The 23,337-nt window shown below is 46.8% G+C and overlaps 1 protein-coding gene across 1 annotated transcript in view; it reads right to left on the minus strand.

Annotated features, from left to right (window-relative positions):
- Positions 1-372: 372 nt before the first annotated feature.
- Positions 373-23,337, minus strand: part of LOC147621243 (uncharacterized) — a 39,914-nt gene continuing 16,949 nt past the window's right edge. The window contains exons 5-8 of the mRNA XM_086823953.1: positions 16,592-17,085; positions 16,077-16,338; positions 932-1,140; positions 373-834 (exon numbers count right to left, since the gene is read on the minus strand). Of these exons, the coding sequence (XP_086680079.1) occupies positions 768-834; positions 932-1,140; positions 16,077-16,338; positions 16,592-17,085 (1,032 nt within the window). The 3' untranslated portion in view covers positions 373-767. The remainder of the gene's footprint in view (positions 835-931; positions 1,141-16,076; positions 16,339-16,591; positions 17,086-23,337) is intronic.

Below are 23,337 nucleotides of genomic sequence, written 5' to 3' on the forward strand. Positions count from 1 at the left end.
TCTCCATGGCCTCCTTTGTGACTATTCATTTAGACTGATCACATTCAAAGTTGCAGCCATATGCACTGCATGCACACTGCCCATGCTTGACAAAAGGGCAACGTTGCCCATCCAAATCCCCACCTGCCATGGAAATCCTCCCTTACATTAGCCTCCCTTACAACATACAGCTTGACCAAAGCGCACACACGTCTAGACAAAAATCGCTCCTTACCTTCTTTTTAAAGAAAAGAAGAAAGGTTAAAGCAACCTAAAAAACAACATACGACGACATATGCATCCTGTGACAAATTTTGGATTAATTTCATTGAGACCTCATCCTCAGTAAACTCATGACTACAAACAAACACTTCTAATAATGTCTACACCACATTGAGCATTAAAAGTACCATCTCTTTAAACCAAAATACAGACAATGCAATCATTCTCCCTCGACTCTGCTCCTGCCCCCTCTATTCCCTTTTCCTTTATATCCCCTAATAAAATTAGAAAAGTTTTGAGCCATTTCACAAGATACATACAAAGCACTTGTGGTAGGTAACCATCCAACTTGTCTTTAATCCCAATGTTATTCGACCTCGCAGCCATCCCCCAAGAGAGGGAATCAGAATAACAGCAAGTGCTTGCAATCAGCCACACAAACTAGCAGAACTTAGAACATATAGCCACAACTGTTACTGGACCAGCCAAACATAAAAGTTCCAAGTGAACCAAAACGCACACACAAATCAACTATGACAATCAGACCAAGTATCTAAAACACCCGTCTACTCCTCCTCTTCAGCTTCCTCCAGCCATTTGACAAAGGGCTCAAGACCCTTTACAAAGGTTTGCCTGTCAAATAGAAAATCAATGTAATGAATGTCTAGTTCAAACAAAGATAATCATCAAAGAGGATATAATATAATCAACCAAAAAGGCTTGCTCTTACCTTCCTTTTGGGTTAGAACCCTTCCTGAACCACATCAGAACTGTGTCTTCTGCAAGTACGTCTTGATCGTACAAAGCACGAATAATTTCTGGAAACAACTTCATCAGTTTTGCATCTTCGTAACAATAAGTCTGGATTGTGTACACAAGCTCCAACTCAAGCTTCCCCGTAATGGTGAAGGAGCCAAGTAACTTTCCCCATGTTTTCACCTAAATTCAAAAGAAATATTCACCTCTCTCTCTCTCTCTCTCTCTCTCTCTCTCTCTCTCAAAAAAGACCTTGGCTCCTATTTCAGCTCAGATTTTTACTAGCATGTTTCCCTCATCCTAGATTACCCACATCCTCATAGCCATTCAGAAGGCAAGAAACCCCTCTGACCCCAATAATTAATGAGCCATCCTGATTGGCCACACATTGGCCAAGACCTTGGCCCCTATTTCCCCCCCCCCTCTCTCTCTCTCTCTCTCTCTCTCTCTCTCTCTTATCGTCACAGGAAACGGCTGTTTCAGTCCTAGAAACGCAGTTCTCCGTTTCAGGACCCCATCCGTTTCCATGGCCGTTTCTTGTTTCCCAAGTGATTGTGTCACAAGAAACGGTCGTTTCCACCCCTAAAAACTCATTTCCCCATTTCCATTCCTCGAACGTTGTTTCTCATTTCTGGTGACTATGCTCTCTCTCTCTCTCTCTCTCTCTCTCTCTCTCTCTCTCTCTCAAAAAGACCCTGGCTCCTTTTTGAGCTCAGGTTTTTACTAGGGCTCTTTATGAGGGGGTTTCCCTCATCCTAACATCCTCGTACCCATTCATAAGGCAGGAAACCCCTCTGATCCCAATAATTACCAAACCATCATGATTGGCCACACACTGGCCAAGACCTTGGCTCCTAGTTCCCTCTCTCTCTCTCTCTCTCTCTCTCTCTCTCAAAAGACCTTGGCTCCTATTTCAGCTCACGTTTTTATTAGGGCTCTTTATGAGGGGCTTTCCCTCATCCTAGACTACCCACATCCTCATACCCATTCATAAGGCAGGAAACCCCTCGGACCCCAATAATTACCGAGCCATCCTGATTGGCCACACATTGGCCAAGATTTATGGAGCTGAAATCCACGAAACAACAAAGGGCCCTTTGTTTCCGTGTTCTTGCCTCCTCGACGGCAGCCTGTATTGTAAAGATGTGAATGCTTCATCTTGAATCTTGCCCAACTTGTGGCCCTCTGCTGCTGTCCTACCCATGAGCTAAACTAAGCCTCCAACACTGGAAGGCCAAGTGCCAAAATCATAGCTTTTCGTTCACCTGCAGGAGCTTCATTTTCCACTAGAGATGACGTAACACGCGGAAGCTCTGGGAGTCTTCTTTCAGCCCTAAACACCACTGAGAACATGCTGATGCAAAAACGCAGACAGAAGAGAGAGAGAGAGAGAGAGAGAGAGAGAGAGAGAGAGAGCTGGAAATTCAGTATATTCATATGGTACAAAGAGGTACCCTACATCTACAGCCATAGGCTGCCTTACATAAAAGGTGGAATCACCCAAAATCATCCTAATGCTGGACCCACTCCAAAAGGGAGTGAATGAGTCCAACAATGAGCACATGCACCTATTTATAGGCCTTTGGACAAAGGAAGTGCTGGCCGACTGGGCAATAAATGCAACTTCGCCTCTCGACTTGTGCCCCTCCTGTAGCCGACAAGACTTCTGGTACAGCCGACAGCATCCATCTTGCTCTTCTACGCATGACTGGTCCACTGGGTCCTTCTCCTTGTCCAACGCTGGCCACTATTGCACCTCATGCTCCTAAATTCTGGTTCTAGTCATCTTTTCTGGCTGCCCCTTCTGGATTAGCTTCTGGATATGTCCATGGGCAAACTTGCACATGACATCCCCTCTGCTAAACTTGATGACGGGATTCCAACCTGTTCTTGGATGACTGTCATCATCCCATTCTATTCTCGAAGTCCCTCTATCATCCATCCATCTCTAGCAACCCTTTTCACTGAAAACCCGGCCCGGTCTCCAAAACCACTCTGACTCTGAATAATATCTATGCATCTGTTCCATCCAGTCCCCAATCCGTTCCTGCCCCGACTCTGAACACCGTCTTGCTTTTCATTCCTAAGAAATGAGTCTGGCACTCTCACATAACCCCTTGGAGGATAATCCTCCCTTGGGACCGTTGCCCGAGAACCTATCTGGCTCACAAGACTGCCATCCCCTCTGGCTTTGTGGAGCACCACCAACATACCTCTTGGGAGCTCTTCCCGATCTTGTGTTCCTTGCCTTGGGCTTCGTATCCGTGCACTTTCCTGTACCTTGGACCTATACACCATCATATGGGACTGAATCAGTGTTTAGCTTTGCTAAGCCTAATGCTCTGATACCAATGTAACACGCGGAAGCTCTGGGAGTCTTCTTTCAGCCCTAAACACCACTGAGAACATGCTGATGCAAAAAACGCAGACAGAAGGGAGAGTAGAGAGAGAGAGAGAGAGAGAGAGAGAGAGAGAGAGAGAGCTGGAAATTCAGTATATTCATATGGTACAAAAAGGTACCCTACATCTACAGCCATAGGCTGCCTTACATAAAAGGTGGAATCACCCAAAATCATCCTAATGCTGGACCCACTCCAAAAAGGAGTGAATGAGCACATGCACCTATTTATAGGCCTTTGGACAAAGGAAGTGCTGGCCGACTGCTGGTCGGCCAGCCAACTGGGCAATAAATGCAACTTCGCCTCTCAACTTGTGCCCCTCCTGTAGCCGACAGGACTTCTAGTACAGCCGACAGCATCCATCTTGCTCTTCTACGCATGACTGGTCCCCTGCGTCCTTCTCCTAGTCCAACGCTGGCCACTACTGCACCTCATGCTCCTAAATTCTGGTTCTAGTCATCTTTTCTGGCTGCCCCTTCTGGATTAGGTTCTGGATATTCCATGGGCAAACTTGCACATGACAGATGATATGGGGAGTGATGAAAATCTAGAAGGCAATGACTGGCTGAGCTCGGACTCTAGGTGCTAAGTGAGATTTGTAGCACCATTGGGGTCAAACAGGACATAATCCTTATCTCGGACTCGGTTGCAAAGAAAAGTTACAGATGCATCTGGATGCACTTCAAACTTTTTGTGAGAAGAGGATCTCACAATGAATCTTGGTAAAACCAAGATTCATTGTGAATCTTGCTCTTAACACCTCACACCAAGAGGCAGCCAGGCACTCTCTCATATAGAGGTAAGGCAATGGAGATAATTACTTCATAAGTCTATCTGGGGATTACCTTCACCAATCCTACCTTCACCAGTTCCACCTTCACCAATCACTCGGCTACACAGGTCCACCTAGCAATTGGAGATGCTGCCCTAGCACCTTTAGAAGTGCTTCCAAGCCCACTTCCAAGAACCTAGCGAGAAAAATTGGTTGTTTGACACATTAATTAGGCCAGTTATGATGCATGGGGCTCCATTTCAGGGAGGTGATTTGGGAGATGAGGACAGAGAGAGTGCAGGTGATAAAATTTTCACACATGATCAGGAGTAAGCCCTCTATACCACATGAGATAGTCCTGGCTGAGTTTGGGGCAGCATCATTGGTCATCGATGCCCTCTTCCAAGATGATCACCTACATTTCCCATCTGTACGCATTGGGCAGAGATAACCTTCCAAGAATGGCATTTGGGTTTTCTAGACAGCTTGCAGAAAAGGGCCATAGTAGGTCCTCATACTCACAGCTCATCAGCTGGTTCGACATGAATGACCTTCAGTTGCACCACCTGACTACTTTCGAGCACAGTCTGCTCCCGATTCTTGGATCACTCTCTGGCAAAAGATCAACCACATCATTCGCCTAGACTTTGTAAGGGTTTTGTGAGATAAACCATCTAAAGTTGCCAAAGAGGGGTGTGCATTTCACTATGCACATATTCGCACTTCCGAAGGGTCTCATTGGATGGCTTCATTTGAGGGACCAAGAGTATCTCAACAAACATCATCACATGCCATGAGGATCACCACCGACCAATTGAGATTGAGATGGAGGAGCATTACGTATGCAGATGCCCAGTCTACTATAAGATATGCTGAATATTTCATTGCCTCTTCCCAGATGGTTTTGGCCCCCTCTCACATGGTTTTGGCCCCCTCACACAGGTGATGCTGTTAGAAGTCATCTCCTGTCTTTATCAGACACCAGGGCCTCTGTTGTGGGTGTGCCTGCCCTTGTGCTGTCTATTTTCTGCACTCTACTTGCTCTTGTGATCTCAGATTTGGTTATCATTTCCGCTGCATATTTTGACATGGTATCAGAGCCCTAGGCTCTTGAAAGATCTTGGGAGTTTTCTGAGCAAGAGGGGGATATTTACGTTGCTGATTGGTGGACTTTGGACTGTTCGGGAAGAGAAGTTGCAAGAGGAAGGCGGGCTAAGGTGCTGGACAGCCACTTGCAGGTTTAATGTTTTTTTTCCCACCCACCCACCCTTTTCAGTTACATCCCTGCGATGGCAGATTTGTTAGAGATGGCTGAGAAGCATGTGAAGATCTCGACTCTCCCCACGTTCCCAGTGGACCGTCAGTTGGACGGGAACAATTACGGCATCTGGAAGGTGATGATGGAGTCTGTGCTGGAGTCATATGACCTTGCTGATTTCATCGTCATCGGGGTTCCACGGCCGGAAGCAGAGGAAGGGGAGTTACTGTCGATGAAGAAGAACCGAGAGGCATAGGCACAGATGTGGCATCGTGTCAACGCCAGGGTCCGATCATTTATTTTCCTCAATTGCACACCACAAGTAATCAATCACGTAAAGCACATGACACTGGCCAGAGGCATATGGCAGCACTTGGCTTCTCTTTATAACAGGGTATCACCCATGAAGAGGATCTCCTTGGAAGTGCAAATGTGGGTTATGAACCCTGCAAAGTCGTCGACGATGCGGGAACACATTAACAAGCTGCAGGCCCTTCAGCAGGAAGTCCTCCAAGCTGGGAAGGAGATATCATCTGAAGACATGGCCATTAATTTGCTCTCCCACTTGCCTGCTCAGTATTCCGCTTTCTACTCCTCTTTGATTACGAGTGGCAGGCTCAGCACCATTACCTGGGAGGAGCTTGTGCCCATGGTCTTGGACTAGGAGGAACGTTTCACAAACCCTCCTCACAGCGGAGGTTCAGAGGCCTTAACTGGCCAACGGTCGAAAGACCGGAATAACAACAAGGGCAAAGGGAAGGCTTCACTGGAGAAGTCTTCTGAGAAGAAGCCCGACACAGAACGAGAGAAGCTGAAGGCCGAACGATCCTACAATGATTGTGGTGAGAAAGGCCACTATTGGAGGAAGTGTCCTAAGCGGACTGGGAAGAGTGCTGATTCTTCAGCCTCAGCTGCAAAGACTCCTGCATTTGTGCACTTATAGATGATGGACTCCGATGCTTCATCGTCTTCAAGCGAGGAGGCAGTTGGCTTCACCACGAAGGATACCCGGGAATGGATTCTTGACAGTGGTGCTTCCAAGCACATGACTCTGTCCCATGACTTCTTTTTGGATCTGAAACGGCAGTAAGGTCACATTTTTATTGCCGACAACTCCACTATTCCGATACACAGTGAGGGCCGGATGGAGATTATTCTCGACGGCAAGGGGGGCAAGCATGCTTCCCGTGTTCTTTACGTCCCTGCTCTAGGTTTTCATCTTCTGTCAGTGCATGAAGTATGCAAGACTAGCTTTCGGGTGGAATTTGAGGAGCATTCATTTGCTCTACGGGACCGTGAGACTGGCCAGGTTGTTTGGGAAGGCGGTGTGGAGAATGGTATCTACAAGCTCTCTGCACTCTCCTCGTTGACAGGTTCTCAAGTCGGTGATCTGTGGCACTTTCGTTTTGGCCACTTAAATGTGGATGCACTGTGGCAAGCTTTCCGAGACCAGATGGTGGTTGGCTTGCCAGATGTTGGCAATAGGGAAGGACGTTGCAGTTCTTGCATACGTGGTAAGCAGCACAGGGAATCCTTTCCGAAGCAAGCTTCTAGGCGGGCTTCGAAACTGTTGGAGTTGATTCACACTGACTTGTGTGGACCTCAGCAGACACCATCATTTTATGCTGCTTGTTGATGACTGTACCAGATTCACGTGGGTCTCCTTTCTTTCACAGAAGGACCAAGCTTTTGCACGGTTCAAGGATTGGCACGTGATGGTGGAAAAAGAGTCTAGATTGCAGGTAAATACTCTCAAGGCTGACAAAGGGGGTGAATTCTCCTCGACTGTATTTCTCAGATTTTGTGCAGACCCTGGCATCAAGAGGAAACTAGCCAATACAGGATCGCCTTTAGAGAATGGAGTTGTAGAACGCAAAAACAGGACTGTGGTGGAGATGAGAGATACAGATTGTATGATCCAGACAGGAACGAGATTGTTGTCAGCCGAGATGTGATCTTTGATGAGCATGTTCCAGTATCCACTGTCGAGGAGCCGCCACTTCTTGGAGATCCAAAAGAGTCTGATGATGATTCCCAGACCATTGCTCCAGTTGATTAACCTCAGTCAGCACACGAGGTTGTGCCCACAGCTGGAGTAGAGCCCCCGCAACAACAGGAGGCTCCACGATCTGTTCGAGTACCTAGGTGGTTGTTAGACACCCTTCGGGAGTCAGGTGTCACGGAGTTACCCTTCGAGTGGACCACAGAGGACGGCCCTCGAAGATCACACAGAGTCCGAGACAAAAGCAATACAGCGGAGCTTCTTCAGGTAAACTATGCTCTGATGTCTCGTATTATGCGGGACAAGGAGCCCACTTCCGTCAAGGAAGCCCTCTCACAGGATACTTGGAGGAAAGCCATGCAGGTGGAACTTGATGCCATCGAGAAGAACAACACATGGGAGTTGGTACCGAGGCCGTCGAAACAGTCAGTCATTGGTGTCAAAAGGGTCTTTAAGACCAAATATGCGTCAAATGGGTCGGTGGACAAACACAAAGCCAGACTTGTGGCTAAAGGTTATGCTCAGCGGCCAGGCATCGACTACGAGGATACCTTTGCACTGACAGCACGGATGTCCACGATTCGGACCGTTCTTGCCCTTGCTTCTTCTCAGAGATGGCCCGTGTATCAAATGGATGTAAAATATGCGTTCCTTAATGGTGACCTACAAGAGGAGGTGTATGTTGAGCAGCCTCCAGGCTTTGTTGTTCCAGGATCAGAAGGGATGGTTTACAGGTTACGTAAGGCCTTGTATGGTCTTAAGCAGGCTCCCAGGGCTTGGAATCAGAAGATTGATTCCTTCTTTGTTCGGACTGGATTTCAGAGATCGGCTGCAGATCCTAACCTGTATCTCTTTCGGGAACGCGGCATGGTTACGATTATCATCCTTTATGTGGATGATCTCATTCTCACCGGCGGTCATGTGGAGCACATTGGCGTGACGAAGGCTGCCTTGTCAAAGGAGTTTGAGATGACCGACTTAGGCTTACTCCACTTCTTTTTGGGATTGGAGATCTCACAGACCCAAAGGGGGTTTTTTGTCTCTCAACAACGGTATGTTCATGAGTTGCTTGAGGCCTTTGGGATGGACAACCTGCAAGCCTATTACTTCGCCGATGGACCCAAACACAAAGTTAACCGTAAATGATCCTTGTGAGCCAGTTGATGCCTCGCAGTATCGAAAGTTGGTAGGTTCATTGATCTGGTTGCTGAACACCAGATTGGACTTGAGCTTCTCCGTGGGACTGTTGAGCTCTTTTATGCGGACGCCATTTAAGTCTCATTGGGACACAGGATTGCGTATCTTGCGATTTCTCCAGAGTACGAAGGATCTAGGACTCTTTTACACAGGAGGGGATGGAGTCAAACTCCAAGGTTGGAGTGACTCAGATTGGGGAGGAGATCCAGACACGAGTCTCTACTTCAGGATACAGTTTTACCCTCGGCTCAGGAGCAGTTTCTTGGAGCAGTAAGAGGCAGCCAACTATTGCCCTATCTTCGACAGAGGCAGAGTATCGGGCTGCTTGTGGTGCTGCTTGCGAGGTTGTGTGGTTGCGGAGGCTGCTAGGCGAGATTGGGTTTCCACAGAAGGAGCCCACAATCATCCAGTGCGATAACCAGAGTTGTATAGCTATTGCTTGGAACCCGGTCTTCCATGCCCGGACCAAGCATATAGAGATACAGTATCACTTTGTACGTGAAGATCTTGGCCGGTGACATCTTGCTCCTTTAATGTTCAACAGAGGACAATGCGGCGGACCTCTTCACGAAGTCTCTACCTCAGGCTACGCTCAGGCGGCACTCACGCTCCCTTGGGTTGATTTCACAGCCAGGACCTGAGAGGGGGTGTTAGAAGTCATCTCCTGTCTTTATCAGACACCAAGGCCTCTGTTGTGGGTGTGCCCGCCCTGTATAGGTGTTTTATCATTTTTCCTCACTCCCCGTATTTTTTTTCCATTTTTTCCCATTTTTCCATGGTGTGGGTGGCTGCCACAAGCTGGCAAGAGCTTCTGATGCTGGCCGACTGCACTCTTGTTCAACTGGAGCTGGCCGACTTGATCAGAAGGAGTCGTGGGTTTTTTTCTCTGCTGGCCGACTGGCTGTGCCCAGTCATGAGGGCTGGTGGGGCATGATGCGCTGGCCGACTGCACTCATGGGGCCATATAAATAGGCCCCATAGCCCCCACATTGTATTCATTCAGTTTTTCCTCGGGATCTTGTGTATAGAAAAGAGTTATACGCCTATCTCTCTCCTCTTGTGCTGTCTATTTTCTGCACTCTACTTGCTCTTGTGATCTCAGATTTGGTTATCATTTCCACTGCATATTTTGACAGATGCGGTATTGAGAATCGAGATCAGAGATGTTTGGGGCTTGTACTTGATGGAGTTTCGCCCTCGTCAAGAGTTTCTGATGAGACAGCCCTCAAGAAAGTAGGATCTGCAAGGCAGATGTTTGGGCTTGTACTTGACAGAGTTTCTTAGTAATCAGGAGTTTCTGATAACAGCGCTGAAGAAGGTAGGATCAGCAAGACACTTCTCGAACCTCCATTATAGACTTTTTGAATGAGTGCACAAAGCAGAAGCAAGATGAGCACTAGAGTGTGCTAATCTGAGAAGTGCAAGAGAGAGAGATATGAAGCAACTATGCTGAATATGCTGCAATGAAAGCAATCCCGAGCAAGAGACATAAAGGTCTCATAAGTGAGGGATACAAAAGATGACCAAGCTATGACAAAAGTGAAGAGGCTAGCCCACCTATATATATAGGTCATGAAGGGCTGGCCGACTAGAGCACAAGACCTGACCGACTGGACAAATAATATGGCCGACTAGAAAAATACCATAAAAATGGGAAAAAAATAAGGGTGGCCAACCCACAACCAAGGGCCATAAAAGGGATCAAATATGGACACAATACATGGGTAGAATATGGGGATGAATATGCTAACACCCCCTATCAACACCAGATGCTGAATAAACTCCGAAGCCAAAGAAGTCGTCCTTTGTCAAAGACAAAAGAATGCAGCAACAACAGGTACCAGGAAAGCTCCACAAGCAATCTTCTCAGCAACTCAACTACGAAAGTAACAAAACAAGCTGCCAGGTAAACTGCTCCTCTAGAAGAAAACAACCATGTAGGCTGCGTCGTGCTGCTCCAAATATCAGTGCCAAACCCAAATGTAAACACAGTGCCACAAAAATCCCTAGAAGCCTGTAGCTCCAAGAAGATAATACCCTCAAAAGAAAGAGTCCATCTCCTCCAACTCTGTACCAAGAGTAGCCAAATTCTGTACAATAGCATCCTCCTCAAAGGTCGGCATCGCCAGATGTAAGAACTCAATTGCCCCCTCTGAAAACTGATGTCGAGACTCCACAAGCCCAACCAAATCCAAATCCCAATCCTTCAATCCCTGGAAGTACCACTATGCCCCAGGCACGGTCACGGACACACCTAACCACAATCCAAAATCGTCACACAGAGTAAGGGAAATATGAACATTAACAGTAGTGGTAACTGAAGTAGTAGTAGCCTCTTCAATAGCATCACACAGCGTAGAAGCAGGCTCCTCCATAGAAGGCAAAGGAACCAGCAACACATCCTGGTCACTGGTTGTCGAAGAAAGAGTCGGAGGCGAAGCAATAGGAGACAAATCCCCCTCAAAAGCTATGAGCAAAGATAGCCCACTATCTTCCTCAAAAACATTACCAGATATATCATCTTGGCAAGGAGAAGTATGCACAGAAACTAAAGACAAGGCAACAGGAGAAACAAACTCCTCAGATGCAGTGAGCAAAATTAGCCCACTATCCTTCGCTGCAAGAACATCTCCAAAAGAAGTATCCATAAGATCACTGGTTCCATAGCACCCAGAAGCAGAAACCATCTGTCGATCATTAGCATCACCATACAAGTCACAAAGCATCTGCCACACAAAGAAAGTAGAAGCATCATCAGGAGCATAGATGAAGTGTCGAAGAACCGAATCCTGGCAATTCAGGAGGAGAAAGCCATAGTTCTGTCCGTCAGTCTTCCTCCACCGACACACATCCTCCGTAGAGGCAAGGTCCGGCAAGCACCAATTCATGTACGAGAGAAACTCCATCAAACCATACTCCCAGAGAATGGAAGTAACCTACAACTTCCATGACTGAAAGTTACCACCATCCAACTTGTCTACCTCATCTAGAAAATAACAAGAAAGTGGTACAGGAGCCAAATCTGAAGCTATCATCATTGATCCAACCAATAGGACCAAACCTCAAAAGATAAAAAACTGTCCAAATCAGAAAATGATGATGTAGGTCCCTTCCACGCAGCCCTAAGAGACTGGACAGCACCCGAAAATCCTCCTGTAGCAAAAAACGCAGAAGCTTCTGTCGACATACCTCCAACCTTGAGGCCACCAGAAGAGGGAAGCAAAAAATGCACATTTGATATAGAGAGAAAAGCAGCCACACAGGGCCTGGGAATATGCTGTAAGAGGGTGCAAGAGAAAAAGGCATCAACTAGGACTATAGCTCGGGCTCTCCTCAAGAAAAAAAAACGCACAATCTGTCATGTGCACAGTATGTATCTACCGTGTGCTACATGCACACAAGACTAGCTTCGAGGCTTGGGGAAGCTTGGAGCTAGGCAGGCTGATTGGCGAGCTGGGCTAGGGATAGCCTAACGAACGGGCACCCAAGTATGGACAGGCGGACGCCCTTCACGTTGCTTGGCTTTCTTTTGCAGGTTTCGAGTCATGTACCAGGAGCGTTCTACGAGGTGATCCTTTGGGGATTTGACACGATCTCAAAAGAAGAAGTGTCCACCACAAGTACCAAGGTTGCCACCAAAGCCAGAATTACCACAAGACCCTCTCTGCAATAGGTAATGTCCACTGGAGAGGAAAACGCAACCGAACATGGGGTGCAGACCTGAAAATACAGGCCGACCAGTTCCACACTCCTAGTAGAGAAAAACGTTGATGAAAAGGTACCTTCAGGCTGAAAGCGATGAAGCCCAAGTGAAGGCAGAGTGACCAACAGCAACTGTCCAGAAAATGCAGCGACAAGAGGGCTGCAAATTTGAGAAAAAACGCAGAGGTGAAGGGGCTGTAGATAGGGCAAAATCTGGGGCAGCAGAGAACTCAAAACCGGGAGTTTTGCAAGATGAGCACTAGAGTGTGCTGATCTGAGAAGTGCAAGAGAGAGTGAGAGATATGAAGCAACTATGCTGAATATACTGCAATGAAAGCAATCCGAGCAAGAGACATAAAGGTCTCATAAGTGAGGGATACAAAAGATGACCAAGCTATGACAAAAGTGAAGAGGCTAGCCCACCTATATATAGGTCATGAAGGGCTGGCCGACTAGAGCACAAGACATGGCCGACTGGAAAAATACCAAAAAAATGGGGAAAAAATAGGGGTGGCCAACCCACATGCAAGGGCCATAAAAGGGATCAAATATGGACACAATACATGGGCAGAATATGGGGATGAATATGCTAACACTTTTTTGGGCCCCACCAGGCGACCACCACCCAGACTCGCCCGGACCAAAGAGCACAAACGTCACAGCCGAGACCACAACCCTATAGCACCACACCCAAGGAGTCACCAGAGAGGGTGTGCAGTCTCTCCACAAAGCCAAACATCCCCATCTAGACCCTCCCCAGCTCCCGCTCCACATAAGCTGCATTTCAGCTGGTTGCTTACATATAGAGGGTACACAATTTTGGCCCCACAGGCATCAGCTTTGCATAACTGATTGTCTTCAATTATGGATTTGTCTTTGCAAAGGAGTGGATTCACTTGTATGCTAAAGTATCAAGATGGATGACAATCCATGGCTTCTCCGTGTACTACCACTATTTCAGAGCCAAGGGAAGCCACATGCACTACACAAAAGAGTTATTGGAGATGACATCTATCAGATTTACAATCTTAGGACATGGATACAGCCAGAGACCCTACCCCCCAAGATGAGCATAAAACGAGATCAGCTCCTTATGAATGAGTTTTCTCCAGATGCCATGATACTAGGGAGCTCACATGTCAATTACACTTAGGATCTTGATGGGTTGAATTAGAGTGTGACATGCGAGGGATTGATCGTAGTAAAACAACCTTAGGCTTAACTAAGCTTAACTAAACTTCACTTAATTATACTTAAGAGATAGACAATGGTGTCAATGCAATGCAGCTATATTAAATGAATGGTTACAGTGAAGATCTATAAATAGATCTATGATGCTGTACTAAATGAATATCCTTCTCAGAATGAGCGAGATATGCTCAATGCTGATGGTGAATGACTGTTCCTTTCTCCACCGCTGAGGTCCACCCTGTGGATGCCGGCTTTCCTCTATGTAGGAGGCAAGAAAATGACTGTTTGCTGAATGCTTAACTGTACGCTGAATCTGCTGTCTACGACTGTATGCCGCCTATGATACCCTTGCTCTTTACGCCAGACACGCTGAGAAGAGAAGATGATCTGAATGAGATGCGCTTTGCTTATATATGATATACTGATGCTGATCGGGCAGAAGGCTGCTGTCGGCCAGATCTCCACAACTCATAAATGCTAGAAAAGGCCCTTATAAATGCTGTCGGCTGTGTAAGTGTTGTCGACTGGTGGAAACTGCTGTCCATACCAATCGGCTGCCCACATTACTTGCTCAATGCTTGAATGCCATGCTTGGGAACATGCTGTAAATGCCTCAATAATACTTGATGCCCATGAATGCTATCTGATTAATGCTTATGAGTGCTAAGAATGCCATGTCACTTGTACACCGACTGGGTGTGCACGTGACACAGAGTGTCATTGGGCAGGCTTTACATCGAAACTAGAAGAGTGACAGCGCACAAGAGACGTGAGAGCTACGAGTATGTCATTTTCAATGTGCATGAGGTTGAGACCGAGGAGCATGCCATCCTCCAATGCCAGGCAAACTATGAAATCACAGGGTGCTTCCACTGCCCCTTCCAAGAGAGGTTTCGCCCCCTTCGAAAGGTCATCATATATGAGAAGCAAAGATGTGCGAAATCAATTCTACAAGTGGAAACAAAGCATAGAGATAGACCCATGAGAGACCAGAGGAGACACAGAAACCAGACACTCCCTGCATCGTTCTTCCAGAAGACTGATCAGTGCACAGTTAAGAGAGCCAATACTTTCATACATCAAAGGAACATGTTTTTGATTCACTGTTGGATTACTTTGAGTGGATGTGATTGTAAAAATCCTAAGAAGCTAGCTATGTGGAGGCTTGACGAGGACCGCCTGTAGGGTGGGTCGCTCGAGTTGTGGTCTTGTTTTGTTGAGGGCTCTGATGTCTTCCTTGGCACTTAGCACACAAACCCCCCAAAGACGATACGTCTCACTAACCCCATTACCTTGACAAAGAGAAATTTTGCAGCCCAGATTTAGAAAGCAAGCACATTGCATTCTGATTCGCAAGACCATCAAATGAAAGCATGGCGTGAATTTCTCTAATGCACATATATCTTCAAGCATCATGGGATGCTTATGTCACGTGCATCACGCACTTGGATGTCGTGGACATACTATACAAGACAAGCGCAAGGACCTAAGGCCGGAATCCGGATACCGAGCATTTCCATTGTGAGCCCTTGTCTGGGGACGAGGTAGAAGAGAAAGAAGATGAAGGATGGGATCTGAAAGGAAATGGAAAAAACAGGAGAAGAAAGAAGGTGATTGACAAAAGATATTGGGAATAGTAAGTCGTTTGACCAACACGTGACCTGAAATGGGTGGGAAATGCCACGTCTTGACCTGAAATGGGCGGTGCACAAGGGAAATACCAAGTGTTGTCAGGAAAATGGCCGAAACAGCAGTAGAGAAACAGTTGAAAAGGCCAAAATGCACCGTTTTGAAAATAGGAAACAGCAGAAACTCCCAGTACTTGTCACGCCAAGGGAACCCTCATGCGGATGTATCAGTTTAAACCTGGAAAACCCACATTTTGACTGTTTCCCATACCTATGACATGGATCCCTTTCTCAGAGCAAACTTCACCAACATAAATAAAGTTGCTTCTTCTGGATCTTTTAATAAACTAAATCACCCTCTTTAGAGTAATCTAGACCTCAAGCTCAGGGGTGGTTCCAGAAGGGCACCTTCAGCTGGGAGGAGAGTTGCTAGCCGAACTCTATCCTGGTCATTGATCTCGACCCTCGGATTCAATTTACCTAACCCTAATAGGGTTCCAAGGCATGTGATTATTACACTAGGGGGTTGGATAGGCTAAGGACTCATGGGAAACCAAAGGTGTGCATCCCCAGGATGCAGCTTATCGCTGGTAATGAGGGGCACGTAGCGTAGCAGTGTGGGCTTGTGACTTGGGGACGAGAGGTCCCGAGTTCAAATCCCAACAAGCCCCCTATTGACAGTGGCAGCTTTGCGGCCACAAGTTGTAATGCCTTCAGACCAAGCCTTTTCCGGGTAGTTACCAAATTGCAACAGCAAAAAGATCTATTCACCGCGCGTGCGGCCAGGCAGGAAGAGGGGGGGGAGGAGGGGAGCAGTAAGCAAATGCTCCCCTTCCCCTCATTCTTGGCCATCAATGTAAGCAGCCAACCAAACCTCATTGAGTGGCAGTGAGAAAACCAAAAAGGCATGCAAGAGCCTTCACAGAAAGGTAAATTAATGATCCAACAGCTAATATCGCTATTTACCCACCTGTCGCAGGGCCGAATTTATATTCTGCTGTTGATTCTTTCCTGACCATTGGATTGCATCCATGAGAGCATCCCAAACGGTCCGCACAACATCCACATCTGGTAAACTGGCTTCCTTGCAGCGCTGCTTTACAGAGTCAATCACCTCAGTCATGTCTGCATCTTCGGAGATCTGATCAGTCAAAGAGGTCTTCAATTCCTTCAGCTTCACATCAAAAACCTTCTTTCTGTTGTACTCCACAAGTGGACCTAAACCCGCTTTGCTGCAAAAAAATGCATTCAACAACTCATAAAGGACCTTGTTCAAGTCACCACTTGAGTAACAACTTTTACAAACAACCCCCCCACCCCCCCCCCGGCGGTGGGCTTGCGGCGGTGGGCTTGGACATCCACCATCCATATACAACAGGCGGTAATGTTCCCCACCTTTTACAGGTGGGGATCTAATCTATAAAGATCCCTTACACCATTTTTTATTATAAAGTATTAATTCAAACCGAGCAAAAGTCAAGGAACCTGAAATGCTCTGCAAAGGACTCAATGTTTCTCTTTTGCATCGGGAAAAACTCCAGAAGGCGATCCTCAATTTTGGCCCGCTTCAAAAGACCCACTAGATCATCAAAACTGTTCTCCACCAAGTACTCCTTGAAACAGTCTGTTATGAATCCAAGCACTGTCCCCTTGGCAACAAGGCTGTCCTTTAATAAGGCAGAAAAAATGGTTTCAGGAGGAAGCCCTGAGAGCTTTTGGGTGAACGTGAGGGCAGTAAAAATTGCAAGCTTCAACCGATCATCTTGTTCATAGAGCTCCAAGGATTGAAGCTGCCTCTGCATGACATTTTCAAGGCTCTTGATCATAAAGGGACGCCGTCGTATGATCTTCTGAATGTAAAGTACATGTGGCAGGATCTTCTCTCGTGAAGCTTCACAGTTCAAGATAGAGTATGGCTGCCTTTCACCCTCTTCTGGCTTCGTAGTCCCGAGCTGGATACGGCCACCAGTGTAGACCACCTGCGCAGTATACCAACTAGTGAACTTGCCAAAAAACAAGCATTTTCTTCTCAGCTGAAGAGGCAAAAACTCACTTCATCTTCAGCCAGACTTTAACGACCAGCGTTTAGCTGCACAAACTCTAAATCTTAAGAAAAACACTTTTGTTTGAGCAAGTTAAACCCCAACACAAACACGAGTATATCATGCCCCTCAGTCTAATGCCGCTTGCTTGAAAAAGTTAGATCACTATTCTGAACACACATGTTCAGTCTAAAATAGATAAAGTAGAACCCGAGCAAAGTGCACACGGCTATCCTTGGATCAAAAGGCAAAGCTATGAGCTAAGTTTGACCATATGCGCTCACTTCTTCAGCCATAGCTTCACAAGCATTCATGCATTCACATCCTTCAATAGAGGCATCATCACAATTCAAAAGATCACCAATGTGAGTACACTCCACTGCATTTCCACAAAAAAGCCCAGTCTCATGGAAGTGATGCCCAACAACTGGCCTCAAGAAAACCCTCATGGAAGTGGCAAGACCTGTGGCAGCTGTGCCTTAATCCCTTCAGGATAAATTCTTGCATGTGTATTGATCAAGAACAGGTAATGCATGCTCAAAATACGAAACCTTTCAAAACTGAATACACAGAAACCACAAAGTGACACAAACAGTAGGTACTAGAGCACCACCACAAAGGAAATAAAAGCAATTTTTTCTTTCTTTCCCTTACAAATTACTAAGGGCCTATTGAAATACTTGAGACAAAAATCCAAACAATTGGAATAAATGCAAAGTTCAGCTATTTCCCAAACATAACAAAAATCAAAGTGCGATCTGACGCCATGAGAGTCTACTCACCAAGCTTTGAATCATCAACTCCAACACGCGTAGCATAGACTACATGCTATGAAATTGCCACTCACATGATCAGCACCCAGAGTACTCACATCATCAACGCCCACGAGTAGGTACACACCATGTGGATGGCCTATCTGTTAGCCGTTTGCTAGTGTGCCACGGTTGGTCCTGGGTTGCCGGGCAGGTGCTCTTTTTTTTTTGTTTGGATGAGGCTATTTGTGTCACGATTGTGACTTTATCTCTCTAACTACTCTTGATATGCCTTCAATCATTGAAAGGACACCAGTGAAAGGTCACACCCTGTCACATGGGTCATTACTAAAGAGAGACATTTATTGATCAAAGGACTCTGTGTCCAAAGGACATAAATATTCACTCAAGAGTCACACCCTTTCGTCAGGGATGTGCCTCTTCATTTGTACCTATTCAGGTCCTATTTAACAAGGCCTTGTGTCTCAATGCAATACAACACAGCTTTCCGCTCTTTGCCTCACATTTACTCAAGTAATTAAGTATTAATCTCTTTAATTATGTTTAAGAATATTTAATTAAGCTAAAAGCTTAACAATGGTATTAGAGCAAACAAACATCAACTTGTAGGACGCCCATAGCCAAACCCTAACCCTAAAAATCAGCCAGCCTTAACCCTAAAAGTAGCCTTAGCATGGTTTGTATGGAAGAGCAAGAGAGAATGCCCCATTCAATTTTGGCCTTTTTGCCCAATTTTGCTTGATTTGTGATTTCCTCAAAAATATCTAGTAAGCCTTCTTGATTTTAAAAAACACAATGGAAGGTTGTAGATAGTAACTAGGCAACCATTGAAGTCATCAAAGGCTTTGGGAACCCCTTCTTCCCACTTTTCATGCATCGCTTCCTGCACACGGTGACCTCAAGGCTGAATCATCATCATGAAGAGACACCTCCCTTTAGGCAAAAAGCCACGACTTCTCACTTATTAACAACAAAAAAATTTAAGTAATGTTTATAACATAAGGCTTGTACACCTTCGTCTTCTTAACACGCCACCACATCAATAACAAAAGATTTAAAAAAACGACCAGCTCTCACGTATGTGCCCTGAGATTTGCAACAGCATAGAGGGGATTTGGCAGAGGCTAGATTTTCACTCTGGAGCAACCACACACACCCTAGATGCAAGCCTTGGTGAGATTAGCAATCTATTATAGGAGGCAACGCAAAGCAGATTGGCTGGCTTCTGAGAGCAAGAAAGGAAGTAACGCAACGCAAATTGGCTGGCTTCCAAGAGCAACAAAGGAGTATTCACAAGGGTCTTAACTCTCTACAATGGCTTCAGGAGAGTTCACCAGATAGCTTATGGGTTGAGAGTCAGTTGGCCACTGCCCGCACAGAGCTCAAATCCATAGAGAAGCGACGGGTGGAGTACACATACCATGCCAGAGCCGCTTTCTGGACTCAAGCGGGAGACAGGGTAACTAGAGATTTCTTTGAGATTGCATGCCGACACAGACAGAGAGGGTAACCACAGGTTGCGAGGTCCAAATGGATCCATTGTTACACCCCCCTCATGTGAGAGCCATCGCCACAGATTTCTTCAGCACTCTCCTCACGAGTGCCCCCATTTCCTCACAGGTGTTGGATGTGCGTGAGTGCGCGTGGCGGCATACGAGAGAGGTGGTCCCTCACGCTCTCAGGACTTTCCTCCCAACCCCCTTCACATCTGAGGAGTTGGTAGAGGCTATGGCGGCATTACCTAGAGGCAAATGCCCGGAGAGAGACCAGACTTCCACCCTCCTTATTTCTTCGTCACTGGGATCTCATGTGGAAGGCAACCTTAGGGCTGCCTTCAACGAGATAATGGTTATAGGAACCATGCTGGAGAGGTCTAGGGGTTTGATCCACTTGATTCCCAAGGAAGGTGGTGACAAATTGGAGATTCAGCAATGGAGACCATCACCGCCCTAGGGACTCTGGCCAAGGCCATCAACCGGAGACTACAGCCCTTTCTCCCCGACTTGATTCATGGTACAGAGACCGGTTTCAATCAAGATCGCAATATTCAAGACATCTTCACCTTTTGGGAGGGGACCGCATCGGCAAGTATGCGTCAATAGAATCTGATTGTGCTCCTCAATTTCAAGGAAGCCTATGACAAAGTAGATTGGGCTTTTTGGAGGGGCGATGTGCAAGATGGGTTCCTATTCAAGGAGCTAGAGGTGACAAATTTCCGCTTTCTCACTCAATCCAACAGGGGTGCTCTCTAGCACCTTATCTCTTCATGTTCGTCGCTGAGGCCATAAGTAGTTTTCTCACCACCTAGGAGACCGAACCCCAGGGACTACGTCTCCCCATCCAAGAGCAAGAGGAGCTTCTTGATACCGAGTTCGTCGACAACACTGCAACATACCTGTCAGAGGCCCAAGGGAACCTCTAGAGATTCGTCGAGGCAATTGAGATTTTCTGTCGTGCATCCAAAGCAGAGATCAACTAGCACAAGCCATGCTCATCGCCCGCCCCAACTTGGCGTCCAATTAAGGCTTTTCAGAGGGTCCGAAGGGGCACTCCAATTCATTATCTTGGATGCTAGGTTGGCATTGACATCTCCCCTGAGCAGCAACTTGCCCCTCTTCTTCGGAAGAAGCTGCTATACTGGAGTTCTACCAGGCTTTCCTTAGCTAGACGGGTTGTGGTGGTGGCGAACCAAGTTCTTCTCACCACCATGTGGTACATCACCTCATGCTGGTCTTTCTCCAGGACCTGTATTGGTCAAGGTCAACGTTTGATTCAAAACTCTTTGTGGGCTGGCAATGATGGGAGACATGCTCGGCCAAGGCAGCCCAGAGAGTGATCATTCAACCGTACGCAAAAGGGGCTGGGCATCATCGACCCCTCCATTCAGAGCCGAGCCTTATTGGGCAAGCTGATTGTTCGAGGTCTTCTTCCAGGTGGTGAGCCTCGGAAGAACTTCCTCTTGGCTAGGATCTCTTACCACACCCCAATCCTGGGAGGCCCTTGACTTCAGAGCACGAGATGCATTTTCATAGAGATGCGAGCACGTGGATTTAGCCCAGCATTCGAGGACACATTTGCAGCTACTCTTTTGCGCGCTTGGGGTCATCTCAAGGCGGCCCTTCAGTAGTCAGCTCAAGTACCCTCCAAGGAGCAACTTCGACAACCTCTGATCAAGAACCCCATGATCCGTCTGCCTAGTGGTCACAGGCTCGAGGCTCACCCGCACGCATCATGGGGAGCTTTGAGCACGGGCCCTACTAGGTCACTTGGAGATTGGCTTACATTCAGACCGCTACCCACAAAGGCCCAAGAGAGAGGCCTTAGTGGGATCCAAAGCAAAGAAACTTAGCCTCGACATCAACTTCTCCATCCCTCCGGAGTGACTGACCCCGATATCGGGCCCTCCTCCCCCACAACGCAACTGAGAGTGTTCACCAAGCACGATATACCCCTGGCAATTCATGGTGCGGATGAGAGCTCCACCTTACTCTCCTCTCGTGGGCTTCATGGTAGACTAGACTAGAGAGAGGAGAGACTCCCTTAGAGGACTTGATGCAAAACGCAAAGAAGAGATGGAGGGAAGAGAGAGAGAGAGATGTATTTTCAATATATTCATAAAGTACAAAAAGGGTACATATGTTGGCACCCACAGGCATGCCCAAAACATAGCTACAAAACCTATTCTATGGTACTACTGTGACCTAACACCATGAAGGTGTCAGATGATCAAAAGAACTCTTCGCTGAGCCTTATATAGGCATGTGCACACCAACTCATGCTGACCGACTGCTGTCGGCCAACATTAATGGACATAAAATCCATAAATGCTGCCAACTGGCCCAAACCAGCTTACACACTTAGCCGACTGTCACCATTTGGTCCATCTCCATTTTTGGAGCCACCTCTATGGGACTGTCACTCCATAGAGCGGCCAGATTTGTGCCATGTTCACACGGGGCCAGACAAGTGTCCCATGTGAAAGGGCCAGTTTTATGGTCACATGGACGAGAGCCAGATCAGTGCGACCAGTGCTGCGTCACATGGACGGGAAACAGTTTCGTGCCACCCGTGTGTGATTTGCTTCGTGTTGTATGGACAGGAGCCTTGGTGCCACCCGTGTATGGCCAGGATGGTGTCTCACCTATGAGACTGTCACTCCATAGGAAGACCAGGACATATTTATTTATATATGTCGCGCCAGTTTTGTGCCCGACAGGAACCTCTTGTACAAGTTTCATGGAAGGGAGATTTCGTCCATTATTTGTATACGTGCATTTATGCCTGCATGCATAAATTTATTTTTGCATGACTTGTTTGCGTGTGTCTGCCTGTTATGCCGTGCCAATACACTGGACGAGGACGCCCCCAGTGTACCGTGGAATGTTGTTTGTTGACTTGGTGGTGGCGTGTGAACAGGTGGTAAGTATTTTCATTTTGGCCTTTTTAAAAGGTAAAATCCAAAAACTATGGTTAACTTTAATGTTTATAAGCTAATATGTTCACACACGTTTTAAAAAAGGGGTTGGACATTTTCTTTTGAGGGTGCCCAAAGTGTTAATTTGATTTAAGGTTTTATAACCTTTAAAAATAAAGGCTTTTGCATGGAACCTTTTTGGAAATTATCCACGTGTGGGGTTGGTGGCTTTTCCTTCCTCCTTCACGCTTGGTACCGCCCCGCTGTACCCGCCTCCTTACGGCTGCTGTGACCACCTCCTTGCTCCTGTTGTACCCGCCTAAGGAGCTGCTGTACCTGCCCTCTATCTGTCCGTACTATACTGGCTTTGCAGCCCTGCTAGACCCGCTCCCTGTACGAGCTGTACCCGCCCACCTGAATGTGTTGTACCTGCAAAACAGTGTTGCTGCCTTCCTGTACCGGATGTGCTGGCTACCCCTGATGTACCTGGCTGTACCCGCCTGTAGTACTTGGTGTACCTGCTGCTCAACTGTACCTGGCTGCTGAACCCACTGTACCAGCTGTACAAACAATACCTGCTGTACCTGCACATGTGAAGCATTTAATGTACTAGGTGTATCTGCGACAAAGTAAAGAACCCGAATATTAATTGGCTAGCTGTACCTACACGTGAAGTTCTTGACGTGCTTGATTGTACCTGCTACAAATTGTACCGGTTGTATCTGGATTGTACTCACCGTACCAGATGCTCTCATATTTTTCTCATTTGTGTAAATCTGAAATTTGCTAATTTAAATTCAGAGAATGCTTTAAGTTGTGTAGTGCAAGAGCATGGCATGTATATGCTGACCATGTTTAGGAAATTCTTCCTGGTGTGGCTAGTATATTTCCCTGTGTGGTGTTGTTAACGGTGCTCTCGGAGCTTCTGAGAGCCAGTGAAGGTTTGACTCGCCAGGGAATTTGGGAGCAGAGCATCATTAGGGAGAACCAGGCCACGTTCCC

The sequence above is a fragment of the Cibotium barometz genome, chromosome 30 (assembly GCF_041138505.1).
Source record: "Cibotium barometz isolate CiBa-2024 chromosome 30, ASM4113850v1, whole genome shotgun sequence".
NCBI lineage: Eukaryota > Viridiplantae > Streptophyta > Polypodiopsida > Cyatheales > Cibotiaceae > Cibotium > Cibotium barometz.